The sequence below is a fragment of the Glycine soja genome, chromosome 4 (genome assembly GCF_004193775.1).
Source record: "Glycine soja cultivar W05 chromosome 4, ASM419377v2, whole genome shotgun sequence".
NCBI classification, from domain to species: domain Eukaryota; kingdom Viridiplantae; phylum Streptophyta; class Magnoliopsida; order Fabales; family Fabaceae; genus Glycine; species Glycine soja.
This window is the reverse complement of record NC_041005.1, coordinates 43,948,304-43,964,609: the sequence shown is the minus strand read 5'-3', so window position 1 is coordinate 43,964,609 and position 16,306 is coordinate 43,948,304. Positions and strand designations below refer to the sequence as shown.

The 16,306-nt window shown below is 31.2% G+C and overlaps 1 protein-coding gene across 7 annotated transcripts; it reads left to right on the top strand.

Annotated features, from left to right (window-relative positions):
- Window positions 1–6,438: 6,438 nt before the first annotated feature.
- On the top strand, window positions 6,439–15,682 carry LOC114409803 (nucleobase-ascorbate transporter 6-like). Of its 7 annotated transcripts, XR_003666210.1 has the most exons (16): window positions 6,439–6,939; window positions 7,150–7,285; window positions 7,983–8,080; window positions 8,201–8,377; window positions 8,629–8,729; window positions 9,022–9,097; window positions 9,184–9,243; window positions 9,404–9,588; window positions 10,364–10,460; window positions 11,146–11,232; window positions 11,406–11,464; window positions 11,564–11,655; window positions 11,763–11,840; window positions 11,954–12,114; window positions 13,412–14,261; window positions 15,165–15,273. XR_003666210.1 is itself a non-coding variant. In XM_028373400.1 (15 exons), the coding sequence occupies exons 2-15, from the start codon at window positions 7,180–7,182 to the stop codon at window positions 15,170–15,172; spliced, it is 1,422 nt and encodes a 473-aa protein (XP_028229201.1). In that variant the 5' UTR covers window positions 6,439–6,939; window positions 7,150–7,179; the 3' UTR covers window positions 15,173–15,307. The 7 variants fall into 7 exon arrangements, 6 of the variants coding, with proteins under 6 accessions (XP_028229201.1, XP_028229199.1, XP_028229198.1 ...); XM_028373400.1 differs by lacking the exon at window positions 13,412–14,261 and having other exon boundaries at window positions 11,954–12,151; window positions 15,165–15,307; XM_028373398.1 differs by lacking the exon at window positions 13,412–14,261 and having other exon boundaries at window positions 6,441–6,600; window positions 15,165–15,383.
- The last annotated feature ends 624 nt before the right edge of the window (window positions 15,683–16,306 follow it).

The window sequence follows — 16,306 nt, the reverse complement described above, 5'->3', positions numbered from 1 at the left end:
ACACAAACCATTTAATCTTCCTTTTGTCTTTCTTCTTTCGATTTCCCTGATCCGAAGAACCAACCTCTCCCCTATGGGAAGATTCTACTTTATCTTCAACCTTAGACTTTCCTTGATTGAAATTCCAATCTCCTTATGCCATTTTGACCTTGTTCCTTTGAATCAACATCAATTCTTGTGCTTCTAAAGATCCTTGAAGCTCCTCAATCTTCATGGTCTCTACATCTTTAGATTCTTTAATCGCCACCACTATGTGATAAAAATCTGAGCGAGGGTGTGCATGGTTTTGTTTATGATCATTTGATCTGTGATCTATTTACTACAACCCTCCATCGCATTTGTGAGACTTAACATGTGATTGAAATAGTCTACTACTCTTTCTGATTCTTCCATTTGCAGCAATTCATACTACCTCCTCAATGCTTGGAGTCACACCTTTCAAATCTTCTCTCCACCAGTGAAGCACCTCTCCAATATATCCCACACTTCATTGGTTGTAGATGCTTTGGAGATATTGTCAAAGATACTTGCATCCATACTCTGGTGGATCAAGAACAAGGCTTTGTTGTCCTTATTTACTGCATCATTGTGTATATCTCTCTGTGCATCTGTAGGATTATCACCAAGTTCTTGGTATCCATTTTGCACAATTTCAAGCAGATCTTGAAATCGAAACAACACCTTCATCTACACGCTTCATCAATCCTAATTCTTGCCAACAAGAACTGGCAAATTCCTAGGGAATCCACCATTGCCTACCATGATCATAGCAACAACAATAAAAGGAAGAAGATGTAATGATCACAACGAAAAAATGGAAGAGGAATGTGTTCTCTCACACCCAATAAAATCTCATAAACAAATCTCTCTTGATCTTGCTCTCACTCACTCGTGATCTCACACATTTTCCCTTAAATCTTCACAAGGCTCTTGATACCAATTTGATAGAGCAAGACTCACTCACACAATGTTTAAAGAGAACAATGAAGAATGAATGTTATTGAATCTCTATAAATTGGATTACATCAACTCCGTATATATGTGGAGTGAATACAAAGTAACACAACTAACACAAGTTAGCTATTAACTAACTAACCTCCAAACCCAACTAATTTTTGAATTATTAGTTATTCACTAACCAACATAAATTAAGTACTATACTTTCAAATTATTTAAATACCTTTATATATATATATATATATATATATATATATATATATATATTTCTCTAATTTATTTTAGTACACCTATATAATATGAAGGACTATTGCTGATACTCACTAAGTCACATTCTAACTCATTGTCATCCCTATCTAAGCAAGTTCATCACATGTTTGGTGTTAAAAATTATTTCACAGTCCAATTTTTTTAAAAAAATGACAATTAAGCTACAACAATTAGAATAAATTAATTATGTCATAATTGAACAATGATGATTATAGTTGCAATAGTTAAACAATATGTAGAAGTTTTTTACAAAATACATTCTTGAAAAGGAAAAAAAAACTTAATTGTGACTAAATTTAAAATTAAGGGTTTATATATATCAAACTAAATGAGTGTGCATTACATTAATAAATTTAATATATATATATATATATATATATATATATATATATATATATATATATTAAATATAGTATGTTCACAAGTCATTTTAGCATATGGATTAAAACCCATGCAACCTATGCAATTGCATGGCTTCCCTACTAGTTTTGTATTTATAATAAAAGAATTTCTAGTTTTGCATTTCCTCTCCCTTTCTCTTCCAAGCTTTGTTTATTTATCCCATATATATATATATATATATATATATATATATATATATATATATATATATATATATTTTATTTTAAAGAAGAGCAACCCTGTTTTTATATTTATCTTAATTTTTTTTCCTAAATACTTTAAACTTTATCACCATATTAACAAGGTGAGTGATATTGTCATATATAAATTAAGAGCATAATCTTTATGTGATCCAGCTCTAATCATTGAATGAGAGACAAAGTAGAAAAGAAGCATGCCACTAACTTCTTTTCTAAATTCCACACTCCATTGTCATCATGTTAACAACCAATTAAAGAAAGCACCAAAAAGTACTGCATATTCCTTTAACCTCTTGCTCAATCGTATTCAACAGAGATCGACACTGTCACGTCTTACGTTGATACCCTCATAATTTGTAATTAAGAATATTTCTAATCATATTATACACCAGAGGTGGTTATTACTCATGTGACTCCAGTTAATCCGATAGGGATGCCGAGAATATTCAAAAAGCAAGGACTACTTTATACACGTGCTTATGAATAATTTGTTATGATTAATTTAAGGACGTGTTTGACTTTATTTTATATTAGTTCCTATCAAACTTATGAATAATTTGTTATAAGTAATAGTTCATTGAGGCATTCATATTAGTTTTGTATTTGTTTTAAGAACTTCACAAAAATCTTTATACTATAAATGAGTATCCAGTTCACGGTATATCTTAACGCTGACAGATACTAGTAATTAAGAATGCCGCGCCAATTTTATTTTATTTTTCGTAAGGACTTTAAGCAAATAATTAAATTGTGTTTATGTCACACATAATAAAAACTGCTATTGAAGATCATTAACAAATATACTGCCAAACTTTTAGCGAATGGAAAAGGTTTCAATGCAGGAAAGACAAGAGGGGAAAAGATAAAATCATAGCTTTTACCGAACCAAATCATTGTTTGGCAGAAAAGAGTTTGCCATAAAAACAAGATAAAAAAATATTTCCCAATATCTGTTTCATATGACTTATTTACATGTTTATTTTCTTGTCAATCTAGTTCAGAAAGAAAAAGGTATGAAAAAGTATATAGAAAGACAAAAAATTACCTGTTGTAAATAATTATAATATACTAAATTATAAAATATAGATGTTTATGTAAACTTTTATTTTTAATATTGCTCTCATATTAACTAAATTTAAATTTATTTAGTTTTTCATATTTTTTTCCCTATTATTTCATTTTCTTTTTTCTTTTCTCAAACCAAAGATTAGACTGCAAGAGGGGCACAAAGGAATTAGACAATGACAAGTCTAGAGAAGAGGGCTGGCACAGTGACATACTTTCGTTGTGTCGGTGTTTTATTCAGATGACATATAAGTTTTGGTGGATTTAGTTCTCAGAAATTAGTATTCTAAATGTGTGGGGCATCGAGAAATTTCAACGGAGTGACTTAAATCGGCTTTAAGTTAAGTAATTTGAAAATATTATTCAAGTAAATGAATTATATGTTATAGAGTTTTTATACAAGGTGTTTATATGAATAATTATCGTTTAATTATGAAAAAAAATATTTTTGAAATTAAAACGAAACTTATTGTGTGAATACAGCCATAAAACAAAATTCACTTAAATATATTTTTATTTATTTATGTAATATATATATTTTTTAACTTGCTACCTAAAAAATATTTATTTTACTTTTTAATATTTTTAAATATTTATTTTTGATATATGTAGATAGTCGTAATGATATGATACTTAATTAATAATATGATAATTTATTAATTATCACATCAATATTTAATGAATCATGACTAATGTCACATATTAAAAATAAAAATTTAAAAATATCAAATAATAAATAAAAATATCTTTTAGATAATAAATTGAAAAGAAGATCAATTCCATGTATAAAAACATAAACTGATAAGATTTACTAAAATTAAGTTAATAACTTGAGTTGAATTTTACCGTTAACATAGAAATAATGAATGCTTTTAAATAATATGGGACAGCAAGAGTCTTACTAGAAGAGAATTAGGAATTCAAATTGAATTTTGCATAAGAGATGCTCCTAGTTAAGTTTAGTTTTTTTATTTTTCTTTTAACTTACAGACTGGAGTTATATTATACTATATGTTTACTTTCTTGATATCATGTAAATGAACATCGAATAATGGTCCCACTTTAATTGTAAAAAAAAATACTTCCATACGTATAACAAGACCCCTTTTTTTGTTTTAATTAGATGTTAAGCATTGCATAAATATTCAACTAGAATCTGAGGAGGTTAATCCAATTACAGAGATGATAATAGAGGTTTTACATGCAAGAGTGTATGCCAGTTGTAAGTCAATAAAACAACAATGGACAGGCAACACCGTTCATTCAGTGATTTTAGGGATAAGACTTAGACCATTTGTCGGTTGTCTTTTCTCTTTTTCTTAGGTGTTTGTAGTCTAAGAATTTAAAATTTCAAAAGAATTAAAAATATAACAAAAATTAATTACTTTTATTTATAAATATTTTAATTAATTAATTAATTTTCTTTATTTTTATATTTAAATAGTATACTTGAAGTAAAATTTAAAAATATTTTCTTAAAAAAATTTAATTTTAATAAAAAATAGACATTGGTTTAGGAGTAAACCAACTCAAATTCAAGCTTTAGACTCATTATCAATAACAAATTATTTACCATTACTTTTTAAAGCAAAAAAAATTATACATATTAACAAAAAGATTTAACATATAACTTTTTTATTTAAAGTAGAAAAAATATCTCTCAAAATTTGTTTTAGAATTTACCATTTTAAATAATAAAAAATTCAAAATTATAAAATTTCATTAAAAAGTAATTGACAAGGAATTATAAACTATTTTTCTTTTAAAATCTCCAAAAACTGAAAGGGAAATAAACAGTGAGGTTCTATCTCTCTTCCCTTTCCTTCTCTTTAAACAAAACAAATAAGAAATTTTTCTCTCTCTATTTTTCTTTCACTCGATTAAAATTATTTTCCAATAAAAAAAATATGTTCTTAAGAATTAAGAATATATATAAAAATGTGTTGCTAGTATTTCTCTTACCAAATCTCTTAAAATGGTGTTTATGGAATTAGGTGCGCCAATATTCCTCTGCTATAATATACCCCTCTCCAAAAACTAAACAACAGTATCATTCCAAATTCTTCGTCTTCTTTTGGCCCCTGTTAACGACCCCTTTCTAAGAATATTCTAATAATTTTATATGTTTTTTTTTCTTTCTTTCTTTCGAAAGCAGCATATTCTACAGAGATTGAACTCCGAAGTGAAGTAAACTTTAGAGGATACTAAATGGTTACTTTTATTAAACCAAAAAACCCTAATTAATTAAATCTGAACCGAAACAATAAAAGCTTAAGATATATTTAATAACTATGACGAGTCATTAGCTGATTATTACCACTTTTTCTTATCCAAATACCCGTTAATACGTAGATTCGCTATCTAATGTACAATTTTTGTATAAAAGCAGGCACATGCTCTCGTGCCACTCCCTTAAAAATCGCAAACCACTACTTTCACACATGTTTGGGGAGGTTGCAAGGTTCAGTTAGGAGCAAAAACAGTGGCAGATAATAAAATAATGTTTTAATATTTAATAACAAATAAAATATAAAAGAAATCAATTTGATTTCATTTTATAAAATGTGTTTTTATTGATTTTTTTTAAATTTTAAATAATAAAACAAATAATGATGATTAAATGACAATTCACTAACATTACGATTGGTTCAGCAAAAGAGAAGAAAAAATTGATGATGGAAAGAAAACATAAATATACAAAGGAGGTTTCACAAAAAAGTTTATCTATCCAAATTAGGAAGAAAAGGAGAGAAAAGTTTTTTAAAAAGTATGAAGACATAGATATTCTATTATTATTATTTAAAATATTTGTCATTTTATATATACATGTTTTTTCATTTTATTTTTTTATATAATCAGATAACTTGGAAAATAATCATATTTTTCACTCCTTTTCTCTTTCATTTCTTTTACTTCCTTTCTTTTCTCAATCAAACATAGCATGAATTCCATACATTTCTATAAATCCAACATATAGGTTAAAGGTGTGACATTTATGGGTACCTTTGTCTGATGGGTTTGGTGGTAAGGAATTTTTTTTAATAGACACACTTTAAATTGGTATTTTTTAAATAATAAATTCATATAAATTTGAAATCTTAATCCATTGTGTATACATATATATATATATATATATATATATATATATATATAATTTTTTAAAATTATATAATTCTTTTAATTTAAAATTAAAAAAATTACTCTCTTTTTGCCCTTTTCTCTAAAATTCTCCACACCAATTGCTTGGCTTCATTGGCACCAGACACACTATTTTATAAAACAAGCAAAAGAAATAATAAAAAAAAACTAACATAAGAATGTTGAGAATTATTCTTCTCATATTATATCATATGCATAAAGTTCTACTAGTAACATTCAATAGGAAAGAACAAGATTGTTAGTAGTGTTTTATCATATTAAAATATATTTGCACACTTCATTTGCTATGTGTGCATGACATGAGAATGCCCCCACCTAAACATTCTTCCTGCAATTTCAACACCCCGAAACAAAACAATAAATGTGAGCAACATTTGTTGGAAAGTAGTAAAATAGGGTGTGTGAGAGAGCTATACTAACTCAACACAAACCTACTAGTGAGTGAGAGAAAGACAGAGACATTACTTTTGGTAGTAGCAACAAGCAAAGAGAGGAAAGAAAGAAAGAGAGAGAATCTTCATTCAATTTTTTTCTGCTCATTTTCAGTGTACGCCTTTATCGTTTCTCTTTCCCTAACATTGGAGTCTGCTTTACACCACACTCCACAACAAAGATCGTCTGCATTCCCTTTCCCTTCTCTTTTCACCCCTTTTTTCTCTCTCTCTCTCGGTCTCTCTCTCTCTCTCTCTCTCTCTCTCTCTCTCTCTTTTTTCTGGTGGGGGCACCTCATTTTGTTTTTGACTTCATAATACTACTCCTCTTCACTAAAAAAAGGTGCTTTCTTTTTTGCATCTTCTCTTAACTCCTTTCTTAAACTGTGCAATTATTGTGGTTTTGGCCATTGCTTTCACTTCATTGCCTAAAGAGAGTCCCCAGCTCAGCTCAGGTCAACTCTCTAGTTGTTTGTTGCATTTTTCATTTTATAGGCTTAGTCATTGTAAGAGAGCTCCCACTTTTTCTTTGTGTTTCTTTTATCCTCTTCTGGGTCTTTTTCTTTGTGGCATTGGGGGATCTGGGTTGGTGTTAGATTTGATTTTTTTTTTTTTTGTAGATTTATTAATTTATTGGTTGTTGTTGTTGTTTATTCATTGTTCAGAGATAGAAAGAGAAGGAAAAAAGGGTTATTATGGCAGGAGGAGGAGCTCCAGCTAAAGCAGATGAGCCACAGCCACATCCACCAAAGGATCAGTTACCAAATATTTCTTACTGCATTACTAGTCCTCCTCCATGGCGTAAGTGCTTCACCTAGTTTAGATTCAAAACTGGCTTTCTATAAGAAAACTAATTATAATGATGTTATTGAAAATAAAAATTGTTCCTTTTCAGTTCCCAGTTGAGGATTTTTTTTTAAAAAAATATTGAAAGAAAACTAGTGATTCTTAAGGTGGTTGAAAAAACAAAGGAAAATGAACTGCCTTTTCTGCTTTGGGGGTTTGATTCTGGTTTTGTACTTTTATGCCACTGGCAATTCAGGCTTCTTTTTGCTTTTACTATTAATGGAGCCAATTTGAAGTTCTGTTTCCAATTTAATTGAAATCCTTTTAACTATATATATAAACCAAGGGCCTTTTCTGTTATTTCCAGATCCAGATTTGGTACTCTGGATTCTGGAAACAATTTGATTGCTACTTCCAAATTTGCCCCACTGGTGAAATACTTTTTAAATATTTTAATAGCTTTAAAAAAACTATATGTTTCATACTTTTTGGATTTTGGGGCATTGCACACAGTCAAGATGGAACAATGTTGTTAATGGATTCTAAGTAAGTGAAATAATTGGCCGACTTTAATGATGTATTCTTTGATCATTTGTTGTTTATTTTTAAAAATTTAAGAATCTCCCTGCCCCCCGTTTTACTTGAGCTTTACTTTGTTTTTGTTTTTTTTTCTTCTTAATTTGATGAGAATTTTGGGGACATTCTGATGCAGCTGAGGCCATACTTCTTGGTTTTCAACATTTTCTTGTGATGCTTGGCACAACTGTGTTGATTCCCACTGCTCTTGTTCCCCAGATGGGAGGTGGCAATGTAAGCAGCTACGGATTAAATAAATATAAAGCAGCAAATTGTAAATAACTTCAATGATTGAAGATGCTTTTTCCTCCTAGCCAAAATTATATAATAAAAATTAAATTTCAATATTTGCAGAATGAGAAGGCAAGAGTTATCGAAACCCTGCTTTTTGTAGCCGGTATTAACACATTGTTGCAAACAATGTTTGGAACTCGACTGCCTGCAGTAATTGGAGGGTCTTACACCTTTGTTCCAACCACAATCTCAATTATCCTTGCTGGCCGATTCAGTGATGAACCAGATCCTATAGAGGTCTTGTAATCAGAACAAATCTAATACTAAATGATGCATGATTGATATGCTTGATATATTATTTACATTGCTACGATATATGTAATTGTATTGTATATCCATTTTTTATTTGCTTAATTATATTGGAAATAGAAGAGTAAGAATTTGATTCAAGAACAACCATAAAGCATTAGATTTTGTGTTTATTTGATTGAAACTTTTTGATAACCTTTTTCCCTGTTTTTTGGCTCTAATTTTTTATATTTAATCAGAAATTCAAGAGGATAATGAGATCAATCCAAGGTGCTCTTATTGTTGCTTCAACTCTTCAAATAGTACTGGGCTTCAGTGGTCTCTGGCGTAATGTTGCAAGGTTGGCCAAAGTTCTTACTTAGTGGATGCATCATGCTTTTTCTGTCTTTATCTATCTTGACAATGTCTAACTGAACTGTAACCTATATTTAAGAATGTCTTTGCTATGTATGCTCATTTGTGATTGTTCCACCAAGCTAATTGATCTTTGAAGTGGATGCTATAGCTTAAGTGATTTATTCAATTGGATTTGGATTAACTTGCACAAAAGCCAAAAAAGATTTAAAAAAATTTAATAATCTTGTGAATGTGTATAATATTCCCCTCTTATGTAAGTTCAATTGTTTCTGTAGGTTCTTAAGTCCACTTTCGTCAGTTCCTTTGGTATCTCTTGTTGGTTTTGGGCTGTATGAGTTAGGGTTCCCTGGGGTAAGCCTTCTGCTACAAATTTACAATGTTCAATGTTTAGCATTAATTGTCGGAAGTTTCAATATTGATTTCTGTCTTGGGTGTAGGTTGCTAAATGTGTAGAGATCGGCCTGCCTCAGCTTATATTGCTAGTATTTGTTTCACAGGTAGAGACAGAATTGCATATAGTGTCTTCTAAATTTCTAAATCTCAGCATTAGGATCTCATTTGCTTTTGTCCTCTTGGTTTCTTTACTCTTCTAGTTTTCTAGCATGATGGTTTCTATAAATTTGAGTTTGTTAACTGGTTAGTGGTTGTCACATGCAGTATGTGCCCCATGTGCTACATTCGGGGAAACATATCTTCGACCGTTTTGCCGTGTTATTTACAATTGTAATTGTGTGGATATATGCTCATCTACTTACTGTTGGAGGGGCCTATAATGATGCTCCACATAAAACTCAGATATCATGCCGCACTGATCGTGCTGGACTTATTGATGCTGCTCCTTGGTTAGTTGTGTGATTTTATTCAATTTTAACTCTTGATGGCATTTTTTTCTATGGCCATTGTTTTGATCCCTATAATTTTACCATGTTTTTTAATTAATCCTATAATTGAAAATTTTCTATATGGTTCCTAACACAATTGCCAACTATCAGGCATTTGCCCAAGTGATGTTGGTGTGCCAAATGTGAACTAGAGGGTGGCCAAATTAATCCATTTCTTGTTTAAGAAACACAATCATGTCAGTGTTTCATGGGGATTGGCGCAGATGTGTCAGGGATGGATTGATTTGGTTGCCATCTAATCCACTGTGGCAAAATGGCCTTAACATTAAATCATTGGCAATTGGTCGTGATAGGGTCCTAATTAAAAACTATTTTTAGGGACTAATTTAAAGCTTGGTAAAATTATATTCTGTGTGTTCATTAGCAAATGAGACTGAACTATTTTCTTTATTAAACATTTTTCTCCTATTTCAGATATATTTTTGTTATTTCTATTTTAGTTTACTATTTTGACCAGAATAATTTTTTGTGGCTAACTGAGGAGATACCTCTTAAATGATACACTGAAATGGGTATATCACATTTGTCGCTCTTAATTCTTTTGTAATACATATCACTATTACCAATCTAAGAGGATGCACACAATTGATTATTATTCAAGTCATATTCAACTGAATCCTTATTGCTTTTTAAATTGGTGGGAATCTACTACCTAGGTTCAACTTTGTGAGTTGAAACTTGTTGAGAGGAATTTGTGATGGTTTTGAGTTTGCAGGATAAGAATTCCATATCCCTTTCAATGGGGAGCACCTTCATTTGATGCAGGTGAAGCCTTTGCCATGATGATGGCATCTTTTGTTTCTCTTGTAGAGGTAATTTCTTTCATTAGATCTTCTCGGTTAAGAATTCCTTTTTGTTTATTAATTGATTTTCTTTCTTGCGGAACAACTATTCAGTTATATTCTATATTCATCATTTTCGTTGGGTGATCTGCAAATTTTATCAGTGCATTGCAACTAGACATATACAGGACAGCTTATCCTTCTTATATCTTACATCCCTTTGTGCCAGTTGACCTTTAGGGAAATTATCCTTTTAACAAATATTGATAACTATTATAACTTAGTAATATCACTTATGAGCTTTAAAATCTTCTGGTAATGTAGTTAGGTTTTTATCCTGAAAAAAAGTTAGTTTGGCATTTGTCATAAATGGTTGATTTTGTTTTCCTGAAGGGAAATGGAAACAGATGAATGATGAAAATCTATATAATGAGTCTTCATGATAAATTGAGCGATGTGAAACTGATTTTGTGTTATAATCGATATAGTTGTCAAGGAGAGGGGGAAGCTTTGTCCAAATTACATTTTCAAGTGATATATAGTCATTGATTCTGCTAAAATTCAACCTGCACGTTGTCTTGCTGTACATGCATGATGACTTTCTTGGGATTGTCTGGCTTGTGTACTTGCACATTGGTTCAGTATTAGTGTTATGCAGTTACAAGTTGTATACTTAGATTAAATTATTTACTAATGTTTCATTTGTTACAAACAGTCCAGTGGAGCTTTCATTGCTGTATATAGGTATGCAAGTGCAACACCATTGCCACCATCTATTCTCAGTCGGGGTATTGGTTGGCAGGTACAAAATTGGCTAGTGCTTGAACACTTAAATATCCGTGAAAAAAAATCGTGCATTTATAAATAATAATAATAGTGGTAAAGGTCATATAATTGATTATAATGTTCTTTTTACCAAGCATTTAAGTAGAACACTCGAGTATAATACAATGTGCATCTTGTTTATGCTCTTAGGGAGTTGGCATTCTGTTATCAGGATTATTTGGAACAGTCAATGGATCCTCTGTATCTGTGTAAGATTGAAATTGTTCTGTTTGTATTCTCTATTACTTTACATTATCTAAACACAACTTTCTTGTCGATGAAAAGAATTTTGTTGGTTTCCCTACCAGAGAAAATGCAGGTCTTTTGGCTTTGACACGTGTTGGAAGTAGAAGGGTGGTGCAAATCTCTGCCGGATTTATGATTTTCTTTTCAATTCTTGGTGAGTTGATGAAACATAATAGGCTTGTATTTTGAAATATCTACTTTGCCTTATCCTAGTACATTTTCTTCCCTTTTAACATCGGTTCATTTTCTTCTACTGTGTAGGAAAATTTGGAGCAGTTTTTGCCTCTATCCCACCTCCCATTATTGCTGCCTTGTACTGCTTGTTCTTTGCTTATGTTGGTATGTTTGATTCTTTAAAACATACTCATACATGTATTTGTACTTTGATTTGATTTATTATGGCCCCTGCAAGAAGCATCATGTAATGTTCCACTTTTGCTGATCATTTGTAGGTGCTGGTGGTCTTAGTTTTCTTCAGTTCTGCAACCTCAACAGTTTTAGAACAAAGTTCATTTTAGGCTTCTCAATCTTCATAGGCTTGTCTGTGCCACAGTACTTCAACGAGTACACAGCAATTAATGGCTATGGTCCAGTTCACACAGGCGCAAGATGGGTATGGATAAGGAATAAATCACCAATTTTGCCCCTAAGTATCACCCTCTCTCTTAAGTAGTTCTTAAAGAAATAAATTTATATAAATAATCTTCAAATATTGAATATCGATCAGTTTAGTCCTGCAGTTAATGAGCAAATTACTTAACATCCCTGAGGTTTTTTCAAATTACACACAATACCCTTCCTTGTTTAATGTTTATAGCAGCACCCTGTTAGTGTATTGTTTAAGAACATCAAAGGGATTAATATATAAGAGGGTGTTAGTGTAATGTTTTCAAACATTAAGGGGGTTAGTGTAGGAATAAACAAAAGTGTTGTGTGTAATTTGGATAAAAATCGAGACGTGAGTGTAATTTGCTCTAAGTTAATATATTTTACTAAGTTTTTTCAAATTACAGACAATATCCTTCCTTGTTTAATGTTTATAGCAGCACCCTGTTAGTGTATTGTTTACAAACATCAAAAGGATTAATATATGAGAGTGCTAGTCTAATGTTTTCAAACATTAAGGGGGTTAGTGTAGGAATAAACAAAAGTATTGTGTGTAATTTGGATAAAACTTGGGACGTGAGTGTAATTTGCTCTAAGTTAATATATTTTATTAACATTTAGGGGCTAATTTGAAGTTTTGATATTTAGAGGGTTACTTATTATAAAGTTTCAAGTCAAAAGATAAAGTGCATGCACATTGAGAATTAAATTTTTATCACTAAGGTTAAGGTGATTTAAATGCAAAGTGAAAAATTGTATTTTACTAGATGAACTTTAGTTGAATGAATGCATTGGAAGTTATTTTTGTTTCAACTTTCACGAGAGCTTATTTATTATAGTTTGTGGCAATCTTTATTATAAATAGAGAAGAGAATTAGTGGAGAAACACAACAAATGAAGAGAGATTGTAAAACAAAGTCACTTTGTTGAGAAAAAAATGTCTTTGTGTGAGAGTGCTATCATTTCTTGTAACCATTGAGTAGGGTACTCGGGTTAGTAGAGTGATACACTATTTGGGGTGAGTTACAATCTTGTAATCATTCTCGTGATAGTGAAAATATTTTTGACACGGTTTCGTGGACGTAGGCAAGAGGTGTCGAACCACGTTAAATTCTTGTGTTTGTTATTATGTTTCCTACGGTGTAATTTTTGTGTGTTTTTACAATCCTTTGTGAGTGTGGATAATTTTTGTTTGTTTGTGGGAGCGTTGATTATTCAACAGTGGTATCAGAGTTATGACTGGGAGTACACAAAGGTTCGAGATACCGTTGTTTGACGAAAAAATAAATTTTATGATTTGACAGAGAACTATTCAAGACCTTTTGGTGTAGCAAAGTCTTGATCAGGCATTAGAAGATGAAAAGCCAGTTTCTATAAATGAAATCGAGTGGACTAAGATCCAAAGGAGGGCTGTGAGCACGATTCGATTAGCCCTTGCTCCTGATATAAAACATGCATTGAAAGAGACAACACTGAAGGCCTTGTGGGAGAAGCTCGAGAATATCGATACGTCAAAGTCGCTAACCAATTGCCTTTGTTTGAAAATGGAGTTGTATCAACTCAAAATGGAGATGGAAGGAGATCTGCATGACCACATCAACAAAGATGACGTTGACTCTCAATCGCGTCCACAACGAGATATGAATAACATTCAATGTTACTATTGTGGTGAGAATGATCATGTGCAAGTGAGGTGTAAACAAATAAAGGAGGACTTGAAAAAATTAAGAGATATGAACAAAGATGACACTAACTCTCAAGCTAATGTAGTAAAAAGTGTGGAAGATGAAGATGATATGTTTTTTGCAACAAATGACGAGGTTGCTAAAACAAAATGAGTGATGGATTCTCCTGCCTCAAAGCACATTTGCTGAGATCGAGAGATGTTTGATACTTTGAAAACTGATGGAGAATTCGGTCATTTCAAGTTAGGGAATGGTGGAAAAATGAAGATTGAAGGCGTAGGGAGTGTGAGAATGAAGTTCCATGATGGTGTTATTTGAACTCTCTCAAATGTGAGGTTTGTACCTTCTGCTGTTGTCAATATGATTTTTATGGGGGAGATGACATCACAAGGGTACACATGTTGGTCCAAAGTAGGATGCAAAGTGTACAAGGAGAGACACTTGGTATTGCGAGGACAAAAAAATAAAGGTAACCTTTGTTATTTGGATGGTCAAGTCTTCCAGAGAAATCATGATAGCAAAGTGAAGTAGAAAGTAAAGTTTTCTAATGTTATGGAAGTGTTGGGAGATACTTCCGTTGGAAGGGGAGTTTGTTCACTTCAAAATTAATTGAAGGATATTTCTCTTTTGGCTTGAGGGGGAGAATTGTAGAGTTTTAAGTCAAAAGATAAGGTGCATGCACATTGGAAATTGAATTTTTATCAATAAGGTTTAGGTGGCTTAAATGCAAAGTGAAAGATTGCATTTTACTAGATAAATTTTAGTTAAATGGATGCATTATAAGTTGTTTTTGTTTTAACTTTTAAGAGAGTTTATTTACTATAGTTGGTGACAATCTTCATTATAAATAGAGAAGGGAATTAGTGGAGAAACACAACACATGAAGAGAGAGTGTGTGAGAAGAGAGATTATGAAATAAAGTCACTTTATTGAGAGAAAAATATCTTTGTGTGAAAGTATTATCATTTCTTGTAACCATTGAATTAGGTACTTGGATTTGTAGAGTGATATACTATTTGGGTTGAGTTACACAATCTTGTAATCATTCTTGTGATAGTGAAAATATTTTTGAGACGGTTCCGTAGACATAGGCAAGAGGTGCTGAATCACGTTAAATTTTTGTGTTTATTATTATTTTTTCTACGGTGTAATCTTTGTGTGTGTTTTCATGATCCTTTGTAGTTGTGAGTATTTTTTGTTTGTTTGTGGGAGTGTTGATTATCCAACACTTATGATGATTTCTAATACTTAAAGGGATTACCTATATAATTCTTTTGACTTTGGAGACCGTTTAGGAGAGAGTAATATTTGAAGGATTTGTTTTTACTTATTGTTGAGTTTACTTACAATCACATTTTTATGTACATGGCAGTTCAATGATATAATCAACGTCCCATTCCAATCAAAACCATTTGTTGCGGGTGTTGTGGCATATTTTCTAGACAACACTTTGTTTAAGAGAGCAGCTGATATTAGGAAGGACAGAGGTAAACATTGGTGGGACAAGTACAAGTCCTTCAAGGGTGACACAAGAAGTGAGGAGTTCTATTCACTTCCTTTCAATCTAAACAAGTACTTTCCCTCTGTTTAATTGTGCACAAGAGCTCAATCAAATATATAAGGTGGTCTCATCATGTTCACCACGGTCTAGTTCTAATATTTAATTGAATTTTCTTACACGCCATAGCTCTATGAATAGTCCACCCTATTATATTTTATAGCATTTTGTAATACATTTATTTTATTGCCCTTGTTTCTGTAAATCTGATCAAGAAAGTGGATTGACGTAGCTAATGCGCATGGTTAAATTATAGGCCCTTTGATTTTGTTAAGTTCACTTTAGAATATTTTATGCCCCCTCCATCTACATGCGATGCATTTTGTACTCTATTATCTATCGAGTTATAGTGTACTATTTTATTAATCTATACATAAACCCGCACCGTACGAGTAGATGAGCAAAATTGCTTCAGCTTTTATTTGATTAAAAAATAACTAATATTTGGGTGAATTTCATTAGAATAATCAACTAGATCATGTATTAAAATTTAAGTAATCGACGTTAAACTTCCAATTGTTCATGGTAATGTTTTAACTAAAATATAGTGAAGTTCTCCAAAAAAAGATATAGTGAAGTTTAGGGGTGCAGTTAGTTTACTGATTGACGTGTGTCCAATTTATGACTGACAAAGTATATTTTGGTATTCAATATCACTATTGAAAGAAACAATGATTTTATTTAGGAATAAAATTAATTAAGATACACAAGACAGAAATGGTTGAAGAGTTTTTTTAAGAGGTATCAAAGCATGAAGAAAAAGAATCTGAAGATAACATTGTCATAATCACACGTAAGAATATGAAAGGTACATGACAATTGTTACGATGTGTTAATGTGATTGTACCAAAAGTAATAAAGGTTATTGGAGATTCATAAATTATATAATAAATTTTAGTTGCACTTAGATTATTTAATATCCTTCATCCACTCTTATCACATTGGTATGGGAGGCT